Here is a 23,493-nt window from a genome sequence, read left to right as displayed (position 1 = left end):
TTGCCTCAGGTACCTCGATGTCTGTAAAGAATCCAGTAGATGCATTAGGATCGCTCTTGCATGGCCCCAAACATCACGACACCGCAGTATCGGCCTTGTACCAGGTTGGACAGCTGATGCGTAGCCTAATGTGGTCACGGATGCCTGGCGAGGAAGCTCTTCTCCTCCAAAGTCCACGAATCAATGCAACAGGCAAACGCGGAGACCCCGCTTCAGACCTCCTGTGTACAGACCCATCCAGTTCATGCCAGTTTTACATCCCTTCGAATCTGAGCTCACGACTGAGGGCTGAAAACCAGGAGGTGGTTCAGATCCTTCTGGTTCTGGAGAGCGAGGAGATCCCATTCGTGTCCACTGCAGAGCCACCGATTTCTACTAAACTAACCGCAATGGAGTTCCTCACATCGCAGGGTTCGCCGATCCCTGTCTCGAACCTGACAGAAAAAAGTGCTATACGCGTAACTCTACATAACAAGAAGATGGAGGTTTCGGGAAGGGTAAATGTCACCCTGCGATCGGAAGGAAGCGTGAACTTTATGGTCAGAGCTGTTGAGACAGAGCCGAACGCTGGGCTCTTTATCACCTTCAACTTCAGCTTGAGTGAAGGTAACAATGCTTTGTTTACTAAATGAAAAAGAACCATTGTTTTTATAATAAGAACAAAATGAGTCGTTTTGACGTGAAATTAACTCTGAAGCAACATTAGCAACTTTCTTCCATCTCATTCATGTTACTATAAGCATTTATGTATAAATTAGATATACATTCCTACTCAAGAATCACAAGGTGTTATTTATTTCAGTATTTTGTATTCATTTGACATTTTTTGTTTGTGTGTGTTGGTAGGAAGCAGAATGCCAGGCTCTGGAAAACTCACCATCATTATATCAGATGAGCAAACCGTCCACCAGTCCCAACACACTCATGTTAAAGAGCTCATTCTCGCCTCCTTCACTACTTCAGTGGAGGAAACGATCTTCCTCAAACCAGTGTACGTTTATCCCATGTCTATACATGTGCCGTTTCACATTACCCCCGGGGTGTCTATATGTCAAACCTCTTCTGTATTTCTGTATCCAGCTTAAACGGCTCCGCTAAGGACCTGTACGTGACTTTAAGGAGCAGCACAGGCGTGGACTCGTGTGTCTCGGTGTGTGTGTTCAGCTCTCTTTGCCAGTTCTTCGACATGGAACGGAGACGCTGGAGCACAGGTGGACTGAGCGTGCTCAGTACGAGCAGCCCGGATACTGCTCACTGCCTCACTGAGCATCTCACACTTTTCGGAGCGAGTCTGTTTATTCACCCGGACGCCATTGTTTTTCTCGCACCAGTGCGTCAATCTCTTACATATTATTCTTTCAGTATAAATCTCCATCTTTTTTTTCTGCCTGCTCCCATTAGGGGGCGCCACAGCAGATCATCCGTATCCATCCTACTCCGTCCTCTACATCGGCCTCTTTTAAACCGACTACCTGCATGTTTTCCCTCACTACATCCATAAACCTTCTCCTTGGCCTTCCTTCCTGGCAGTTCCATCCTCAGCTTTTACCTACCGATATACCCCATGTCCCTCCGCTGCACATGTCCACTTGCATCTCTCCTTCTTATCCTTTGGCCAACAGTAGCCCAACGTTTGTGGTAATAGTTTGGGGAAGAACTGCAAAAGTCAGGTGGCCTGATGTGTTTGTCTGTATGATGTGTATCAGCAATTTAAAGGTTTACTTTCAACACTTTTTAACACTTTGGCCCAACAATTTGTCCCAAATACTATCCTGATGTTTGGTCAAAATAAAGTGAAACTTCAATTGTGATTCCACAAATCTACCAAAAAATGTTAGGAATGCAATATGGGTGATCTGGAATTCTTGTTACTGGGGAAGTTGTAGTTGTTGGACTTCTGAAGATTGAAGATCTGTCACCCATATGAGGATGGGTTCCCCTTTGAGTCTGGTTCCTCTCAAGGTTTCTTCCTCATATCATCTAAGGGAGTTTTTCCTTGCCACTGTCGCCACGGCTTGCTCATCAGGGACAAACGCACACCATTCACCTTCACTGTTGTTTTCTGTAAAGCTGCTTTGAGACAATGTCTGTTGTGAAAAGCGCTATACAAATAAACTTGACTTGACTTGACTTGACTTGAAAACTTTTGATCACTAGGTCAAATAGGTCATGAGTTCAAATACCAGCACCGACAAACTGGCATCCGTCGCCCCCCCACCCCCTCCGTAATTTCCGTAAATTGTCTTTTTTGTTGGGAATGACGAGGATGGACAGGATTAGAAATGAGTTTATCAGAGGAACAGTGCATGTAGGATGTTTTGAAGACAAGGCAAGGGAGGTGAGATTGAGATGGTTTGGACATGTGCAGAGGAGGGACATGGGGTATATCAGTAGGAGAATGCTGAGGATGGAGCCACCACCAAGGAGGAAAAGAGGAAGACCAAGGAGGAGGTTTATGGATGTGGTGAGGGAAGACCTGCAGGTAGTTGGTTTGAAAGAGGCAGATGTACAGGACAGGGGAGGTATGGAGACGGATGATCTGCTGTGGCGCCCCCTGATAGGAGAAGCCGATAGAAGAAAAAGTCTTCAAATTCCAGAAGAGACACATTTACCATTGCTATTAAGAGGTACTCCAGTAGTGGTGGTGTTTCAGTGGTAAGATTGTTGCCCAGAACTCTTGAAACGTGACAGTGCTGTATACAGGGTTTGATTTGTATGAATAGCTATAGGAAGGACATTTTAATTTACATTTTCTAGACATTGTCGCCTCCAATTTCAAAGCTATAGGCAAAAATAATACGACGTAACTATAATATGCTTCCAAACAACTGTAACTGAGTTTAATTTGTTATTTAAAGGATGAGTTACTGGACTGGACTGTTACTTTAACACCCGGATAATAACTATGGTCTTCACCGTAAGAGCTACTGATCAAACTTTTTCTTTCAGTCAGATGTACCGAGAAGAAACATGGTAGTAGGGATAGTATGTGGTATTCTCCTCCTGATTCATCTACTGGTTGGTCTCATTGCCCACAAACTAGACCATCTGGAGAGCCTTCGTCTGAGCTGTGTCCCACTTTGTGGCCAAACGGGACGCTACCGTTATCGGGTACTGGTCAAAACTGGCTGGTACAGAGGGGCCGGTAAGTGAGGACTTAATGTGTATAACAATTAGTCAATGATTTTCTTTCATCAATGATAAAATGTATGCTTTATCCATTTTTAGTCTGTGGTAAAAAGTTAGCTCTTCGTCTAACTTATGTTATAGCACTTAAAAAAAAAAGTAATTCCCCTATTTCCCCCACGTCTCCTGCAGGAACCTCTGCTCATGTAGGCATTAGTCTGTATGGTCTTAACAAAAGTGGTTCACGCCACCTACAAAGAGAAGGAGCCTTTCAAAGGAATGGTCTAGACGACTTTCAGGTAGAAACCGATGTCAATTTAGGCGAAATCTGGAAAATATGCATCTGGCATGACAACACAGGTGGGATATATCAAACAAATGACTTTTCTTCGGATTCAAATGCAAAAAAAAACCCCCAAAAAAACCCCAACACACTTTCTTTTTTTTTCCCCACTCAGGTCTGGAGCCCCCGTGGTATCTTCAGCATGTGACAGTTTGGGACATGCAGACGGATAACATGTTCTTCTTCCTGGTGGAGGACTGGCTGTCTGTGGAGAATGAAAGGAACTCTGGTTTGGTTCAGAAAGTCGTGCTGGCTACATGTAAGAGTCAATAAAATAGCTTATAAACAAGATAAAAAATAAGATAACAAGATACACTGATGTTATAAAGTGTTAATCTTTATTATTATTATTATTATTATTATTATTATTATTATTATTATTATTATTATTGGGGTTTTTATTGAAGGTAACACAATATAAATATACAGTAATTTCCGGACTATAAAGCATATATAAGCCGCACCCACTGAATTTTACAAAGATTTTTATTTTGAACATAAATAAGCGCACCTGTCTATAAGCCGCTGTCTATATTGAAACTAATGAACTTTACACAGGCTTTAATGAAAGACAGTGTCTGTTACACGGTGTAACGGGTAAAATATGTTGTGGCTCCTTTAAGAGCAGAGCGGCATTTCGGGAACAGCCTGCCGCCGCATTTTTCCGCTATTACTGCATGTGTGCAAGACCGAGGAATATGTCCTTATTATTTTCTGATGCTCATTTCTAAGTTTCTTTGACTAGCCCGTAACGCTGTTGCCAAGAAAAAAAAAAAGCACAAGTTTTGGAAACCTGTCTGTGCTTATATGATTTCTGTTGCAACTAATGTTAGCGAGCTCTCTCTTCACCCAGACTCAACACGCTACAACGGCTTGTATCTAAACAGTAGCCGACCAAGAAAGTCATTGTTCACTGTCTTTCTCCTTCCTTTCACAACTATTTCTCTCGGGAGTTTATCTTTTGGCATCGTCGTGCGTTTAAAAAAAAAAACGTTTTTTCTCCCGATGCCGTGCAGGTCAGAACACAGGTGAGGTGCGTTTTTTTTTTTTTATTTCCGTTCGGAAATTTCATTGGTCTAATGTTATGTCGCTCAGTTTTTTTGGCTTGAAGTTTGTGAAACCGGGAAAAACCCAGGAAAAATTCATTGTTTAAGCCGCAGGGTTCAAAACGTGGGAAAAAAGTAGCGGCTTATAGTCCGAAAAATACGGTACACTATATTTCCAAAAGTTTGCAGACACCTGTCCATAAGTACGGTATGTGATTTTTTAAACACTAGATTCCACATTTAATTTGCTCTTATAATTCCCTCCACTCTTCTGGGAAGATGTTCCACTAGATGTTGAAGTGTGTTTGTAGATACTTGTTTTCATTAGCCACAAGGGTGTTATGAAAGGCAGGTACTGATGTGGGTGAAGAGACCTGGGGTGCAGTCAGCGTTCACATCCATCCCAAAGGTCTTCAGAAGGGATGAGATTAGAGCTCTATAGCAGCAAGATCTTCCTCTCTGAAGCATGTAAACCAGATCTTCAAGGAGCTCAAATAGTGCACAGGGGCTGGAAAAGGTTTAAGTTTTCATGTTTAAGTGAATGCAAAGTTTTATTAGAGCGCATCTAAAGTCCCGTACAATTGAGTGCCTCCAGATTTGTGGTAACAGTTTGTAAAAGAACCAAATATAGCAGGAAATGTCAGGTGACCCAATACTTTTGGAAATATAGTAGTTTAAATATATGCATGTATGTGTATTTGTATATGTAGTCCATATAGAAATGAATAAAATCTCCTTTGCATATCAATTTGTTGTAGGCCCCCCGGAGCTGCAGCAGTTCAGAAGGATTTGTCGTGCCCAGCTTCTGTTCGGCCTGCAGGATCATCACCTCTGGCTGTCTCTTTGGGAACGTCCAGCTCACAGCACTTTTAGCCGAGCCCAGAGATTGACCTGCTGCGCTCTAGTGCTACACCTTTACCTGGCAGCAGGGGCGGTGTGGTATGGCTTAGCCACCTCAAGCAGCAGGTAACAGATCCAACCCTAATCCAGACATGTGTAGTTTCCCAGGAAAACGAATGCAGTACAGCAAACACGGGGGCGCGTCACGTTAATGATTTGCTGCTGTGTTGAATTAGGTGTGTTAAAATAAGACAACTCAAGCATACACTTCAGAAGATTATTTAATGATATGCTGTATCAACACGATTAGATTAGCAGGGATAAACAGATTAAGCGTGCTCAGAGGAAGTGGTACTGAACTGTACCTTCCAGGAAGTAAACTCTCGCCATGAACACGGTGCTCAAGGGTATGTTTGAGTACCTTTTACCAGAGGACTCGAAAGGGTTAGGTTGCTTTTGCATTTAACTTCATTTAAAGGTATTGAAAGTACATCCCTATTGGACAAATGTTCTGCTTTTTAATAGCAGCCTCTGCTATTAAAAAGCTAGATTTAAACTAGAAGACCCAAACCTGTTCCAGCATGACAATGCCCCTGTCCATGATAATCTGCCTTACATGGGTTGGAGTGGAAGATTTCCTGCTGAAGAGCTCTGATCTCAACCCTATTGAACACCTTTGGGATGAATTGGAATGCTGACTGCACTCCCGGCCTCCTAAATTAACCTCCTTTGGTGGTTAAAAGAGCACAAATCTCCACAAGCACACTTCAAGATCTAGTGGAACATCTTCCCGGAAGAGTGGAGGTTATTATAAGAGTAAATAAGGACTAGATGTGGAATGGGGTGCTCCAAAATCGTATTCTCGGTTGTCCACAACATGTTGTCTATATAATATCGGTGCTAATAAGTGACGTAGAAATGTGCAAGCGTGAGGATGTGCTGTGAATGAATACATGTGTAAAACCTTTCACTTTTAAGAAGTTTTTTATTATTTATGAATAAATGGAACTGTATCTGTTGAGGAAATACTCAATTCGACACAAAGCCTGACAACTAAAGAACCAGTTAGTATTGAATTAGGTGTGTTAGAGTAGGTTATGTAGAGGTTAGGTGATTATTTAATGATATGCTAAATCAACAGTTACACACTCTACAAAGTATAAATACAAAGAAACAATGCGGAGCTATACCTTTGACGAGGCAACCTACACATTCCTCACTTAAGTTGTGTTCTCAAGAGTGCAAATATTAAGAGCCAGAGGACGGAGTGTATTATGTAATATATATATATATATATATATATTTATATATGCACCTTTTTGATTGACTTTGAAGGATTGTTATTCAATTCCCTGTAACTCCGGAATGATTTTTTGTACAGAAGAGGAACGAAAGTCTGAGCATACGATTCCATTTTCTCCATTTACTGCCATAATAACCTCCACTCTTCTGGAAAGATGTTCCACTAGATCTTAGAGTGTGTTGTGGAAATTTGTGCCCATTCAACAACAAAGACGGGTAATTATGTATGATGAGGAGGAATGGGGTGCAGCCAGCGATCCGATTTATCACAAAGGTGTTCAATAGGGTTGAAGGTTGAAGATCTACTCCAACTCATGTACATCGAATCTTCTCAATGGTTTTGGATCTGGATTTGTGCACAGTGCCATTGTCATGCTGGAACAGGTCTGGGTCTTCTACATCCACGTCCTGTACACTTGTATACTTATAATCAAAGTCTTGATGTCACCCAATTGAGGATGGGTTCCCCTTTTGAGTCTGGTTCCTCTCAAGGTTTCTTCCTCATAACATCTAAGGGAGTTTTTCCTTGCCACAGTCGCCACGGCTGCTCATCAGTGATAAATACACATCGTTCACCTTAACTGTTAATGTCTGTAAAACTGCTTTGAGACAATGTCTGTTGTGAAAAGCGCTATAGAAATAAACTTCACTTGACTTGACTTGTGTGGCTCCAACTTTGTCTGGGAAAGAACCACATATGGGTGGAAAAGTCAAGTGTGTCACACATACACATGTAGGTGTATACTACAGTTCCCCCATGTTAGGATGAAAATAATTTCTTCTGCTTTCCTCATTGTAGAGGTCCAGTGTCTGACCAGATGCCAATGACCCCAGAGATCATCCTGGTTGGAATGACTATCGCTGTTGTGATGTTTCCTCTCCAAGCTCTCCTCACCTTCCTGTTCAGAAAGACCAAGAGCAAGGCATGAACATTCCTCCTTGTTTCACGTTCTATTTTATATCTACATTATCTTTCTACCTTATCACAAAGGATAAGAAGTTTGCTCAGGAAGCGTTCCTTTCAAACAATGTTGTTGTATTGTAATGTGTACATGGAGCTTAATTATTGTTTCATTACATTGTTACAGGTCGCCATGGAGCTTTGCCTTCCTCCTTCCCCCATGTCTGATATCGTAGAGATGGATGTGTACCTCAGCCACCCAGATATGTCTTGTGCTTCCTTTATGTCCATGCCTACAGCCCAGGAGTCTTCAACACACACAGAATCTTCCTTTGTAAGACTTAGTTGTGTTTGTGTTTGTGTTAGAACAGAAATCTGTTCATGTCATCGCTTACAGATATGAAAAAATAAAATGAAAGAGACAGAAAAAGAGAAAAACCAAAAAACTTAAAGAAAAAAAAAAAAAACATTCCACTGCAAAGTGTAAACTCCTCTGTCCTAAAAACTTGAAAATGATTACAAAATCTCTAACACTGGAGTCTCCTTCCTTACATGTTAGATAAATATGTTCTTATGGAAATGGTCATGTCAGTGATGCTATATTTGGTTACCTAAGCACAATGTTTTTCAGGATGTGGTTCATCCACCATACAGGCTACAATGGATGATGTACATCAGGGGTGCACACTCTTTTTCAGCATGCGAGCTACTTATGAAATGACCAAGTCAAAATGATCTACCTACCAAAGAAAAGAATAAATAAATATATTTTTTCTTTTAATGTCATGCGATCCACCCACACGGCCTTTGCAATCAATAAATCAGCAGTTACCCTGGTGGTCTAGTGGTTAGAATTCTGCGCTCTCACCGCTGCGGCCCGGGTTCGATCCCCGGTCAGGGAACCGACCCCAGCCATTAGGGTTGCACAAGCTTTAGTGCCGGTCCCAAGCCTGGATAAATAGGGAGGGTTGCGTTAGGAAGGGCATCCAGCATAAAAACATGTGCCAAATCAAACATGTGGATGGTCCGCTGTGGCGACCCCTAATGGAAGAAGCCGAAAGAACGTTAACTCAGCAGTTACTATAGAAAAAAATTATACAATGCATCTTCAGATGAGAAAGAATGCTGCTTTATATTTTTAACATGTACATTAAAGAGCAGTGAAATTATATATATTTTTTTGCATACAACTGTGATGTTAGGGAGCTGGGCTCAGCCATGATGTGTTTACAAAATATTACTAAAAAAAACTCTGAAATGTTTGCATTTTATTAAGGAGTCCTTGGAGAGCCCGAAACTGGAGTCGGAATTTTGGACCAGATCACACTTTGGGAGTGAAAGGTATCAAACTCATTGTGTTTGCTATCAGGAATGTTGTAGGTTAAAACTAAAAAGCATCAAATGTTTAGTCCTTGCTCTAGCGGAGTTGAGCAGTGGACATCCAGCGACAGTATTTTTGGTCTTGCTGAGTTGATGGGACCCACACGACTGCTGAAGAGAAAAAGAGCTCTTCTTCAGTTGCGACTGAATTCTCCAGAACGTTCAACCCCCGAACAGAGCAGTTCTTTATATCTGAAGAAAGAGCAGTCGAAGTTCTTTGGTACGTTGTGTATGTTGTCGTTGTGCTGTATAATTAATAATTTGAAATATTTTTAGCAGTAAAAAATGAGTGATGCTTTTTATCCATTTATTGTTACATTTAATACTGTGTAAAATTTGCTAATTAGCTATTATACGTGAAAAAGCGTCAATTTGATGGCAAAAAATGTACCTTTACGTCTGGTATCTCTATTGACACTGGAGACTTAATCCGAAAAGGCTTTAACAATATCAGCGATGAGGAAATGAAATAAAATAAATCTTTTTTCAGAATCTAGCATTCGTGATATAGATATCTTTTTTTACATTAATTTTTCTACAATGTGACATAACAATTGCAATATTTTCATTTTATTTATATTTATATATATATATATATATATATATATATATATATATATATATATATATATATATATATATATATATATATATATAATTTATTATTATATTAAATATTATTTTCATTTCATTTTATCTTCTCATCTTCTCCCGCTTATCCGTAATTCGGGTCACGGGGGCAGCAGTCTAAGCAGATTCCCCAGACACTTCTCCGTGTCCAGGAACAGGCTGTCAAGGTCCCCGCCTTCGACTGCTGCCCAATCCTCTCAGCACCGGTCCCTTACGGTCCCTCCTGCAGGTGGTGAGCCCACGGGAAGGCGGCCCCATGTCGCTCCGACGTCACGGTCCTTGATTTATTTTTCTCGTAAGGGTCCCCTGGAGCATAGAGGGTTAAGGGCCTTGCTCAAGGGCCCAAGAGTGGCAGCTTGGCGATACCGGGGCTTGAACCCACGACCTTCCGATCGGTAACCCAACGGCTTAACCGCTGGAGCAACCACTTCCCCTGTTTTAATATATTTAATATATATAATCTTTTTTTTTTTTTTTTTGCGGAAGGTGAATTGCCGCCTGCTTCTGCAGATCCTTTCCTATCCAGTGCTTCTTCATCAGGGCCAAGTGGATCCGATAGTGGCCGATATTCACCCAATGAAACTGCTTTATCTGATACGTGAGTACTTACTACCTTACCTGCAGCACATTACCATATTGGATAGATACTGTGTGCATTTTCTGGTGCAGTGACATTGAGGGAACATCTTCCCCAAGCTCAAGGTGCACTTGTGTTTACTCTAGACTGGAGAGTTCCTCTAGTGAGTGGATGGACTTGAGCGTGGAGAAGTTGGATTGCGATAAAGGTCTTTATAAAACCCACTGCTCCATGTCCATGTGTAGTGTGGCCAGTACTTTTCTCCCCAGTCTTCCCCCAGACTCCTTCAGCACCACCTCCATTACACACATAGGTGAGATTATTTGATTGTGTGGTCTTAAATGTTCTTTTATAAAAAGTTTTCATGACAGGAACGTTTTCAGGAACAATAGAGGAGGAACTGCATGTTGTCTCAGAAATCTTTTTAGTTTATAAAGCAATCAGGAACTGTTTAGAACCTTAGGAATTTTGTCCCAAAAAGAGTTAGGGTTGGCAAAGCAACTTGAACTTCAGCATTTCTACCAAAGGAACTAGGGCTGTTACATTTTAAGTTCATATATACACTTCAAAAAATTTATTTAGGATTTGATAGTACCTCAAGACAGTGTAAGTTTGTAAGGCAAGTTTCACAGCAGGAACAGATTCAAAACTGCAAATTCATCCAGACCAGGAATTGCAAAGGTTGAGATTCCTTTAGAGCACATCACTGGTCAAGCACTGCCAATACATGATTTCCAAGCTGTACAAATGTTCCACCAAACAAATGTGCCTTATTGGAAGTATGTATATCTATAAATCCTTTGTGTAAGAGAAATCAAATATGGCCGATCCCCAGGTGTGTCTCGCAGTGCACCAGGTCTGATGCTTCCATCTTGGGCGTTGGCTGTGACTTATCTTCTTGTGGCTGTGCTCTTGGGAACGTGTCTGGTATTGGTGGGCTTGTACGGGAGCACTTTCTCCAACTCGGTGCTCCTCATGTGGCTCACATCAGTTCTGTCAGCCTTCTTCACATCACTTTTGATCCTGGAGCCTCTTACGGTTAGTGAAGGAATGCTAGCATTAATAGTCAATTTGGTCAAAAATGAAGATCTATCCAGAGGATTAGCTGTTATTTTGTTCTACATTTTTACAGATATGTGTTCGGGCTATGTATCTTGCCGGTGTGGTAAAACCTGTAGACCCAGAGGTGGAGGATCGGTTGGCTCAGGAGACCGTAGTGATGAGGATGGAGAAGGATCAAGATGTCGATGTGCGTCCTCTTTGTGGTTACGGCTTGCTGCACGCTAAAGAAGAGGCTCGGAAAGTACGAATTCTTAGGAATCTCATGAAGGTGAGGATTAGTTGAGTCCAATTATGTTTTGACTTAAAGTATAATTTAGTGATCTTTAGTCTGTATCTTCAAGGAAGGGAAATCTTAAAAAAATCTCAAAGGCACAACTGCAAAAATTCTTTACTGGCGGACTGAAATACTTTGCCGGGGCCATGCCCTGCTTGATGGATCATCTTTAGTGTAGAGTTCTGTAAAAATTAGCATTTCCCATTGCTTTTTAAAGAGCTCTGACTCCATGGCCAGCAATGACAGCATATGGCTGAGTTTCTTTATACAATTTTAGCAAATTACAGTGGGTAATGCTGGGTGAACACTGTGCGATTTTATTTTATTAATAGTCCGTTGCGACTGTTGCTTGTAAGACTGTACAAATATAATCCCCATGTCACACTGTAGGATTTCAGTTTTCATGTTTCATCCGAAGTTTTACATCATCAATCCATGACATGTTCAGACCCACGTTCTCTTGCTAACAGTAAATAGCAGCAAACAAAATCAATCTGTAGGGTTTATTTTGTTTATGACATGCCTCGATATTATGACGTCATACAAACACTGCTTTTCCCTCCATAACACGATACGTTACTCTTCTTGCTGTTTTCTCCACCTGACTCATTTCAACATTTTCCATGAGGTGGGTCGTAGTTGTGGTGATAATTGGGTCATCATGTTCCTTTTGGATCTTTGTTTGCCGGTTGTTGTAGGAAAAAAGTCACACTACAGTAGAGTTTCTAAAATCTTCTGACACTGCTGGAAAAAAATATATCACAACAGTCATTAAACAGTGATCAAAGACTACAGATTTAATGCTCGGATTATAGGATTTTTAAAATGTGTCTCAGATGACCAAATCATGGCCAAAATCACACAGTGTGCACCTGGTTTAAGGCTCTGGGTTACTGATCGGAAGGTCAGGGGTTCAAGCCCCAGTATCGCCAAGCTGTAGGCTATCTTCCAAACATCACTGTAATATGCAAAGAGATATTTTTACTGTGCTGTAAAATAAATGTAACAATTAAAAACAACTTTTTTTAACCTTTATTATATCTATGTTCATTATGCTTATCTAGCTTCAATCATAGTTGTTTTTGATAGATCTTTCTGAGGAATATATATCAAATAAATATTAATAAATAAAATAATATTATATAATGTTAATGTTAATGTCAACAGTCTGCTACACTGACTCAGGACTACTTTTCGCTTCTGATCATCATCACTGTACCCCGCAACATTGTATATCTGCTTCAAATTGACATTCGGTGCAACCCAGATGAGGATGGGTTCCCTCTTGAGTCTGGTTCCTCTCAAGGTTTCTTCCTTATGCCATCTCGGGGAGTTTTTCCTTGCCACAGTTGCTCATCAGGGACAAACCTACTTACAAAGAACATATTTACTTTTAATCACCACATTGTCTGTGTAAAGCTGCTTTGAGACAATGTTCATTGTTAAAAGCGCTATACAAATAAAAATGAATTGAATTGAATTAATTATGATCAGTATTCCATCCAAACCAAACCATTAACCGTTACGCGTATGGCATCATTTTTACTGCCATAGTCTTTCATATTTATTTACTGTACATTGATTCACTTATATATTACATGCTGACCACTAGGGGTGCAACGCTACACAAAAATCGAGGTTTGGTACATACCTCCGTTTTTTAAGTAACAGAACGGTTCAATTTTGGTACGTTTAATAGGAAGAAATGCAAACCTTTGCAAAAAATACAATTGCTTGTCGTTTTTAATGTATGCAGTTGATTATTAATAAAATTTGTAAATATAAACAATTTTTTATGTATAAAATAATATTTTATAATATATAAAGATATGATCCACTTAACTGTTCTTCTTATTTCAGTATACATTATCAAATGTCTTTATTCCTTCCATCCTTCATTCATTCACGCCCTCGATATGTGGAAGTGTCAGGATTTTCACCTTTTAGAGAAATTTTTGAAGCTGGACATAAAATGCAAAAGAACCCATATCGCTAGGGTTAGCAATGACCAGGAAGTACCCGTGGTTTTGCAAAACAACACACTGCAAATCGTTTTTTTTAACTCAAAGAGCTCAAAAATCTACACGATAAACATACAATAAACATCTCCTCTACAAAGCTCTGACCTTTTTTCTATGTTGTTTTCTCTACCTCATCCAGAAATGCTTGATCTACTTGCTGTTCCTCTTAGTGGTTCTCCTGATGAACTATCAGGACAATATCCAGGAGACGAACAGCAGATTGCTTCACTCTGCAGTCAAACGGTCGATCATCTCAGCTTTGCCAGGACAACCTAACCTCACAGCATTATCAGGGTGAACCACAAACCACCAGAAGTCTATCGTTTTCCAGAATCTATTTCCACGGTGTCCATTAGCACAGTGATTAGCGGTTTACATCTGGGTACAGTGTGAATGTTTCTAATTCAGCCTGTCAATCAACTCGTAGTGCTGGAAAAACACTTATTCACACTGAACTTAAGAGAAACTATGCTTTTAAATGGAAGCCATTCCAAGATTCATGCGGTTAACATTTTGTTGCTAGTCAACAAGGGAATGTGGTGGCTCAGCATAATATGGCTAGCGATTTAGTCGTTTAAGAAGAGGTAGGATGGACATTGATGTCCCTTTCACTCTTTCAATTTAATTCAATTAAATCCTTTTTTTTTCATGTACTGTACATCTTTTTTTTGTGTACTGGCACTTCTCAAAAGCTTTAGCTATGCTTAGCCAGAGAATGAAGTGGACTATCTAACTAATAATAACAGTATTCTTGGCTACACACTCAATCTAAGTAGACTTTACAGTGTAGATTTCAGTGGAGGCTTTGCTTGACTTACTGTACCTGCATGGGTGGATAGAGGGATCAGTTTGGCAATGGTGGTAGATGGAGGGATCAGTGGAGCAGTGGTTGTAGATAGAGGGAGCAGTGGAGCAGTGGTAGTAGATAGTATGAGCAGTGGAGCAGTAGTTGTAGATAATAGATGGAGGGATCAGTGGTTGTAGATTAAGGGATCAGTGGAGCAGTGTTAGTAGATGGAGGGATCAGTGGAGAACTTGTTGTAGATGGAGGAATCAGTGGAGCAGTGTTAGTAGATGGAGGGATCAGTGGAGAAGTTGTTGTAGATGGAGGGATCAGTGGGGCAGTGTTATTAGATGGAGGGATCAGTAGAGAAGTTGTTGTAGATGGAAGGATTAGTGGGGCAGTGTTAGTAGATGGAGGGATCAGTGGAGCAGTTGTTGTAGATGGAGGGATCAGTGGGGCAGTGTTAGTAGATGGAGGGATCAGTGGAGCAGTTGTTGTAGATGGAGGGATCAGTGGAGAAGTTGTTGTAGATGGAGGGATCAGTGGGGCAGTGTTAGTAGATGGAGGGATCAGTGGGGCAGTGTTAGTAGATGGAGGGATCAGTGGAGCAGTTGTTGTAGATGGAGGGATCAGTGGGGCAGTGTTAGTAGATGGAGGGATCAGTGGAGCAGTTGTTGTAGATGGAGGGATCAGTGGAGAAGTTGTTGTAGATGGAGGGATCAGTGGGGCAGTGTTAGTAGATGGAGGAATCAGTGGGGCAGTGTTAGTAGATGGAGGGATCAGTGGAGAAGTTGTTGTAGATGGAGGGATCAGTGGGGCAGTGGTTGTAGAGAGCAATTGTACACTGGTGTATTGTATTTGACTGAATGTTTAATTAAATACATTATTTTTCCCTATAGGTGGACAGAAGTATGGCAGTGGATGGACCAAAGTTTAACATCCCACCTCCACAAAAATCCCTCCCTCTCCCTGATTGGACGTGCACGAATACAAAGAGTGACATCACCGAACTGTAAGGATCGTCAATAGCTACTTTGTCAATTGCTGTAGAGATGTTAATTGAATACCTTACTATATATTTTCTTTCATATCTACAAAGATTGTGAAGAGGATCCCGGAGACACACTGAAGCACGTCCAGACATTGATGAGACAAAGACATCAAAGCAACAGTACTACCTCCTTCTTCACCTGGTCAGTCATCTCCATTACAAAAAGTCAAATCATGATTTTGTAAACCGTTATAATAATAATAATAATAATAATAATAATAATAATAATAATAATAATAATAATGAGTGAAACGGTGCCAAATGTGGCAAGGAAAAATTCCCTGAGATGGCATAGGGAAGAAACATTGAGAAGATCCAGACTCAAGAGGGATCCTCATCCTCATCTGGGTGGCACTGAATGTCTATTCATTAGAGTTGTTGAGGTGTGCAGTGATGGTGATAAAATGCAAACTGTAGTCCAGAGTCAGTGTAACAAACTTTTGACATTAAGTAGAGTCCAAATCCTTCCTCAAACCTCATGTGTTACTCTGTGGTTTCATGGATCCATTAATGTGAAACCATCTCCAGCTGCACAGTATTAGGCAGGTGGTTATAATGTTATACCTGATCAGTGTATTTAATGCAGCAGGTAGCGGAAATTCAGAACACACACAATTTTATCGGACGTCTTTGGACTAGAATGATATTTTCCTTCAATGGAACTAGGAGACTTGAACCTGTTCCAACATCACAATTGCTCCTGTGCACAAATCCAGCTTCATGAAAATATTCTTTCCATTGATTGGAGTGGAAGATCTCCTGCTATAGAGCTATAAACCGTATTAAACACATTGGGGATGAATGTGAACACTGATTGCACAATTCCCCAGGCTCAATAATGATATATGAACTATGCTCATCTGGGGTTTAAACTATTATAAATAACCCATGGTCCATGCTTCATAACTCTATTAGAGTAAATATTTTGTGTACCTACATATGTGATAGAAGAGTATCTGTGAGAGTGAAAGGGAAAGTTTATAGGACTGTGGTGAGACCTGAGATGTTGTATGGATTAGAGACAGTGGCATTGAGTAAAAGACAGGAGGTGGAGCTGGAGGTAGCAGAGCTGAAGATGTTGAGATGTTCATTGGGAGTGACGACGATGGACAGGATTAGAAATGAGTTTATTAGAGGTACAGCGCATGTAGGACGTTTTGGAGACAAGGGGAGGGAGGTGTGATTGAGAAGGTTTGGACATGTGCAGAGGAGGGACATAGGGTATATCAGTAGGAGAAAGCTGAGGATGGAGCCACCAGGAAGAAGGAAAGAAGGAAGACCATGGAGGAGGTTTATGGATGTGGTGAGGGAAGACATGCAGGTAGTTGGGTTGAAAGAGGCAGATTTAGGAGGGTGTGGAGAAGGATGATCCGCTGTGGCGCCCCCTAATGGGAGAAGCTGAAAGAAGAAGAAGATTTTGTGTACCTACATAACTACTGATAATGAGGTGTAATGATATGTTTATCTGACCACTGTGTTCTCTCCTGCTAAGGCCATGGTCCACAGCACAGTCATGTGTCCTCACTGAGGCGGACGAAATGTTGCTCGGAAACAGCAGTTTCTACACCACTCACATCTTCTCAGACCTGAAACAAGCGCAGTGGATCACCACAGAGTGAGTTTCTCGCCTGAGGACACTGTTCCAGCTTTTAATCGAATGCTTTCAAGACTTTGTGTTTTTTATCTTCCACCTCTGTGAACAGAAATGGCGGTGATTTCCTGTACAGAAAACATCTATCAAAAAAGTTTTTCTGTTCCTTCTTCTTCTCCTCCTTCTCCTTCTGCTCTGTACTCCTTTTCTTCAAATTTAGCTGTCTTCTTTATCTGCTCTCTCTTGTTCTGCATTGTTTTTTTTCTTCTTCTTCTCCTTTTTCTTCTTCTGCTCTGTATTCTTCTTTCCTTCTCTCTACTTCTGCTTTGTCCTCTTCTGCTCATTGGTCTACTGCTCGCGCTTGTTCTGCTTTGTTTCATTCTTTTTCTTCTTCTTTGTCTTCATTATCATCATCATCTTCTTCTTCTTTCATCTCTTCTCCTTCTTCTTTGTCTTCATCATCATCTTCCTCTTCTTCTATATCTTCTTCTTCTCTTCCTTTTTCTCCTTATTCTTTGTGTTCTTCTTGTTCTAGTCCTTCTTCTTCTGCTTTGTTTTCTTCTTCATTTTTCTCCTTTTTTGTTTTAAATTGCCCTTTTCTTCTTCATCATCTTCTGCTCTGTACTCTTCTTTTTCTGATCTCTCTACTTCTTTGTGATCATCGTCATCATTATCATCATCACCTTCTTCTCCACCTTCTTAATATTAATTTTTTTTTTTTTTTTTTTGCTCTTCTTATTTTTTGATCTTTTCCTTTTTCGTTTTCCATTTCTACTGTCTTTTTTCTGCCTTACATCTCTGTCTTTTCTTATTCTTCTTCTCTATTTCTTGTTCTTCTTTTACTTCTTCTTCTTCTTTTACTTCTTCTTCTTATACAGCAGCAGTTTTCAAAATATCAATAGACACATCATTCTTACATTGAATGTTCTGGAATGTTTAGGATAGAGATGATTTCCTGCTATTATTTGTGTCATAGCAGCTATAAGCAGTTATTAATATTATTGAGAAAAAAATACAACTTGTCCTCCATTACCTCCATTGTCTTAAAGGTCGTACCATGCTGACGCTGGAGACTCCTTCAGCATTTCTAAATAAAACACTGTAGTATTTATACATGTTTGAATTAAACCCAGTTCCATGCTTAGCTGGTGCTCTTGCTTACCATGAACCATGATGTATTTCAGGACCCAGGCCATGCTAGTTGAGTTCACCCAGTACCACAGAGGGACTGGGATATTCCTGCCTGTTTCCATTCTGCTGGAGAAAACACAGACCCAGTGGATTCTCTTCACTGTCTCCATCCAGCCTTTCCATATCCCAGGGTCCTTCTCTGGACTCGACTTAAGCATCGGCATAACGGTAACAACGTTCATGCAGAAATTACATTTTTTATTTAGTCTTTGGGAAAATACACTCTACAATGCCTTCACATTCCTGACGGGTTATCTCATATAACTGAATTACGAATGGTGCATTAAAATATCATTTTTAATTAATATTTTATGTCTGAACATTTCCATATTTCCATTTTTCCTTTTTTATGCTTTTTTTTTAAGCATTTTTTTCCCATCTTCCTGGAAATGATCTTTGGTCTTGGGTTGATTTCCTTCAGATGCACAACCTGACCACTGATCTTTAAACAATGAGCTATCTAGAAAATGTGATAGCAACTTGAATGAGGTACCAGTGGTTAAGGCAATTTCTTTAATTGGTGTGTCTCTTTCACCTGGAAGCTTCCACATCACAGAGGATTGAAATGTTCCAGCAAATTTTTTATAATTTTTTTTTCCCACAAAAAATATCTCCCAGTTTTCATTTCGTGTGTTTTACAATAAAATATTAAACAGAGTAAATTTTATAATTAAGTTATATGAGATAATGGGTCAGGGGTGTAAATACTTTTGCAAGGCCATGTACAAGCAGTATAAGTTGTCATTGGATCATCGATATTAATTTCCCAAGTTCCAATATTTTATCCTGTATTTTACTTACATTACACCAACAACAAAAGTAGTAATTAAGTATTGAAGACTACTTGGTGCATCTGAGGAGGGTTCCACATGAACAGCATAAAGATCCATGAGGTTGCTGTGGAGGAACTCAAGGAACCTGAAGATGGATTTGGTCTGTAATTAATATAAATAGTTTGCTTTATGGTGCTATATGCTTAAGCTGCAATTGTGATGAACAGATCCATCAGTGAACAGTCCAGACCTTAAAAATGATGTTTATAATAATAAATTGTAATGAATTAGAATTTAGTGCTGGTGTCAGGGATTTTATCCTTTCCAATTTTGCCACACTGGTTTATACTTTAGGGATACATTTATAGGGAATCGAATCGAATAAAATCAAATCAAATTGTTGGATAATAATAATAAAATAATGGCAGTAGCCTTTTATAAAGAACAATGTTATATTAAATATTATTTAACTATAAAAATCACAGATGTTTGCTTGGTCATCTTATCCTTCAATCCTTGTGCTTTGGATTAACAAAAACATTTGCGTTTTCACTCACACAGCTCAGTACAGGTCTTATCATTTTCATTTAGCTTTTATGTAGTATGTTATTAAGTTATTAAGTATATATATATAAATACCTTTTTTTATAATTTATAGTTTATATATAATAAACTGCGATATTATCCCAATCCAAATCTTCTAGATGGAGTTCTTTTTGGACCACTCACCTCACAGCTAAGGATAATTCCACATGGATAGCCTGAAAATCTATGAGATTATTTTGGGCGGTTAAAATTAAGAACCATAATGATGAATCTGGACTGTAATTAAAATGAAAAAGCTTTGCATTCAAGTGTCCACCCGTGAACAGGTGATAACCTCAAGAAAGATTTATCTGTAATGAATTTGACATTAGATATCACCCAGATGAGGATGGGTTTTCTTTTGAGTCTGGTTCCTCTCAAGGTTTTTTGCTCATACCATCTCAGGGAGTTTCTCCTGGCCAATGTTGCCAGTGACTCACTCATTAGGGATAAACTTCTAATGCTAAAATGTGTAGTTGCAAAGTATTTAAGTCTTTAAAGAATTACAAGAATTTTGTATTCAAGGTAATGGAATTTTGTCCCTTAGCCCTAAAAATATTTTTTACAGGTCAAGAATATACAGAGACAGTAATATAGTGTATGCTGTTTTGTTTTGCTAGGCTCTACTGCTGATTTTCTCCTTGTGTTTCCTGAGTGCTGAGGTTTGGAGGATATTCAGGGAGCGAGCTCAGTACCTCACCCAGGGCTGGCATCTATTCCAGCTCTTGGTAGCTTTACTGTCCTTCTCAGCAGCTTCACTGCGCTTTCGTTTCTTGTCCATGGCCGCTGAGTGCCTTTCCGACCACGTCTCTCAGCCTGAAACCTTCACTGGATTTCACAACATCGCTGCTTTGGCTAAGAGTTCCTCGCAGCTTTCGGCTGTGCTACTGATGTTTCTGGTTCCACAGGTAAAAATGACAAAGTGTAATGTAGCTTGTAGATTAGTGGTTAAGGCTTTGAACTTTGGAGCAGAAGGTCATAAGTTTGAATCTCAGCCACACCAAGCTGGATCCCTGAGCAAGGCTCTTAACCCCGTAGCTGCTCAGTTGTATAAATAAGATAAATGTAAGTCGCTCTGGATAAGTATGTCTGCCACGTGTCATGAAAGTAACTGTTGAAGAAATCAGAGGAAATTGCAGAATAATTATAGTGTTGGCATATAGACACTCTCTACAGACTTAAACATCTGAGCTTATTTATTTCTCCAAGCAGACATCTGTGTGAATAGCTAATGAAGTTTAAGACAATATAAAGGTAGTCCCCGAGTTACGAGGGCCATTATTTATGCCTCACTAAATTTGAAGTGGGAAAAAAATTGCACACAATCTATAGTACACAATCTTTTACGCTAAACAATGCTTGTTTTGTTTCAGATGGCCGGTTCTCTGCAATTCGTAAGAAGATGGGTGATTTTTGTCAGGGTTCTCCATCAGGCATGCTCTGAAATCTGTGGCATAACCCTCCTGTTTGTGCTTCTGCTGCTTCTCTTCTCCCACACAGGATGCTTGGTACTTAATTTTATTATACGAGGGGCGTTCAAGTCAAACTGTGATTTTTAATTTTTACAGGTATAAAAAATTCATAACGTGGCAGTACTACACACATTAGTAAGTGGCTAGCGTGTCCTATTACTGCTAGGTGCAACACTTGTTGCGGACCAGTCCAGAGTCCGTTAATCACGATGGCGGATAACAGTATTAGTGCATGGAATAGCTTGTGGTGATGCAGTTTCTTGTGAAAGAAGGCGTAAAACCTGTGGATGTCTACAGAAGACTTCAAGTACAGTACAGTGATGAGATGCTCAGCTGCAGTGAGACATTTGAATGGTGTTAAAAATGGTGTAAAAATCTGTATGTACTGTAAGTCCGTCTGTGACGATCCTGCTTGTGGTGGTTCCCAGTCCACAGCAGTCATCCTTGTGAACATTTAGCACGTGGAACACCTGATCCTGGATAATCGACGAGTTCCTTGGAGGTCAGCATTTAAGTACTGGTGAGGAAGTGAAGCAGGCTGTCCTTGGATGGGTCAGTCGTAATGAGAAATATTTTAAAAATGGGATAAATGTATAAATGTACACTATTTAAAAAAAATAAAATGCAGTTTACACTCCTTGAAATTTGTTCTTTTCTTTTATAAAATAAAAAAATGTCCAGCTTGACTTGAACGCCCCTCGTACTTCGACTGTTATTTCAATATAATGCTTCTAAAAAAGGTTTTCCTGAAAGTCTGATTTTGCAATGCTGTGATATTCTTTTCAGCTTTTTTCGGCTTCAGTGGAAGGTTTTAGGACTGTAAGGCAAGCTAGTGAGTCCTTGTTGTGCTTGTTGAGAAATCGATTAGTTTTAAGGCAGCTATCTGAGGAGCATCCAGTGCTTGGGCCCATATTCTGTCTCGCTGTGTTTGGTCTGGGGTTCTGGCTCCTTGGGCGTCTATGTGGAGCCGTATTACTCCAGAGGTACAAGAATATCCAAGCAGAAATGTACCGGCCATCCATGGAACCTCAGGATTACGAGATGGTTGAGTTTCTTATCAAGAGGCTCAAGCTATGGATGGGGCTGAGCAAGATAAAAGAGGTAGAACTATTTTTTTCACATCATGTACAGTATGTCAAAAAACTAATTGCAGTAGTGAATTCTGTGCTTGATTGTAAACTCTGCTTGTATTCACATTTTCAGTTCAGGCACCGTGTAAAGTTTGAGGGCATGGAGTCACCGCCTTCTAGATCGTCCCAGTTCTCCAGTATCTCCCCACCTGTAAGTCCTCCAAGGCCTCGTCTAGTGTCTGCGTCCTCTCAGGTCTCAGAGTCTTCCACTATCTCAGAGAGCCATGAGGTCCAGCAATACCTTGATCGCTTGCTGCCCTCTGTGGACAATCTTCTTGCCAGTTTTGACCGTGTCAATCAACTGACAAATGACATCTTGAACATTGAGGAGCAGCTTCAGGAAATCCTAAGCAGAATTGTCCAAAAAAGAAGGAAGCACAATCAGCCAAAACCACAGATGTCTTCAGCTACAAAACTGGCCAGACCTAGCCAAACGTCCCTTCCAATGTCACTGAAGGCTCTCCGGCCTTCCAATGATGGTATCCCCCAAGCCCCCTCTTATCGCCGTGCTACCCACTCTGAGTCATCTCTGATGGCACCTTCTGCTCACCTCACAAATTATCCACGAGTAGCAGGAACGCAGAAATCTCAGACAGTAGACCAAGAAATTAGAGGTTTCCCTAGACGGAGAGCTTGGCACTCAGGATCTTGTCACTCTGCAGATACTATTCAAAGGTTTGCTAAGTCTCAAAGCCCTGGAGCCATTCCTGTAAGACCTCACAGTGAAGAAAGGGATTGGACAGCAGCAAGTGGGGGCATGCCAATTAAAAAGAAAGCCTGGCACACTGATTCTTTTGAAATAGAAAAGGGCTAGGTCTGTCTTGTGTGTGCTACTGGTACATTTAGTAAAGTTAATTGATTAGGTTATGCAGTTTTATGTTCTTTAAATGAATGGCATATGCACTGGCTTGGAATGTACAGTAAATAGCAAGTCAACTAAATAAGTGTGGACCTTTAAGCAGGGACGATCATTTTAGGGTGCCTTAGCTAACTTGTTCTGGTACTACATACCTTGTTTTTACACCTCAAAATGTTAAAGCACTTTAATAATTGTACCACAAACGTATCTAAAGTAACTTAAAGGACTCTTCATGAAAGTGCTACCCAGACTCTGGAGAAGCCCTGAGGGAGACCCAGGAAGCTGTGGACTGAATTATTAAATGGACTTCAATGTTCTTTTACTTCCATACACATTTCATGATTTTTAATGGTTGTTACCATAAAAGAAATTAACACAGATTCTTGAATAAACATTTAAATCAATGCTGGGATGATATTTAGACAGGGAACATCTGGATCCCAGTAGGCAGGAGCTGATGCAGAAACATTGGCCTGTAGAATTTTTCATGTCTGTCTTAATTTATATCTTGATGCATTTTAAACAATAAATATATAAAAATCTGCTTTTTTGACA

The 23,493-nt window shown here is 40.2% G+C and overlaps 1 protein-coding gene across 1 annotated transcript in view; it reads left to right on the top strand.

Annotated features, from left to right (window-relative positions):
• pkd1b (polycystic kidney disease 1b) overlaps nt 1–23,493 on the top strand; it is a 50,065-nt gene extending 26,572 nt beyond the window's left edge. The window contains exons 19-42 of the mRNA XM_083556677.1: nt 10–606; nt 847–991; nt 1,081–1,330; nt 2,950–3,145; nt 3,319–3,486; nt 3,585–3,728; nt 5,274–5,481; nt 7,457–7,580; nt 7,746–7,892; nt 8,835–8,899; nt 8,968–9,158; nt 10,055–10,166; nt 10,292–10,458; nt 10,981–11,183; nt 11,278–11,475; nt 13,642–13,796; nt 15,186–15,298; nt 15,386–15,479; nt 16,830–16,952; nt 18,113–18,287; nt 20,098–20,385; nt 20,851–20,985; nt 21,736–22,050; nt 22,153–23,493. Of these exons, the coding sequence (XP_083412803.1) occupies nt 10–606; nt 847–991; nt 1,081–1,330; nt 2,950–3,145; nt 3,319–3,486; nt 3,585–3,728; nt 5,274–5,481; nt 7,457–7,580; nt 7,746–7,892; nt 8,835–8,899; nt 8,968–9,158; nt 10,055–10,166; nt 10,292–10,458; nt 10,981–11,183; nt 11,278–11,475; nt 13,642–13,796; nt 15,186–15,298; nt 15,386–15,479; nt 16,830–16,952; nt 18,113–18,287; nt 20,098–20,385; nt 20,851–20,985; nt 21,736–22,050; nt 22,153–22,893 (5,054 nt within the window). The 3' untranslated portion in view covers nt 22,894–23,493. The remainder of the gene's footprint in view (nt 1–9; nt 607–846; nt 992–1,080; nt 1,331–2,949; nt 3,146–3,318; nt 3,487–3,584; nt 3,729–5,273; nt 5,482–7,456; nt 7,581–7,745; nt 7,893–8,834; nt 8,900–8,967; nt 9,159–10,054; nt 10,167–10,291; nt 10,459–10,980; nt 11,184–11,277; nt 11,476–13,641; nt 13,797–15,185; nt 15,299–15,385; nt 15,480–16,829; nt 16,953–18,112; nt 18,288–20,097; nt 20,386–20,850; nt 20,986–21,735; nt 22,051–22,152) is intronic.

The sequence above is a fragment of the Silurus aristotelis genome (assembly GCF_946808225.1).
Source record: "Silurus aristotelis genome assembly, chromosome: 12".
Classification (NCBI taxonomy): Eukaryota; Metazoa; Chordata; class Actinopteri; order Siluriformes; family Siluridae; genus Silurus; species Silurus aristotelis.
This window is presented reverse-complemented; position numbering and strand designations above follow the sequence as displayed.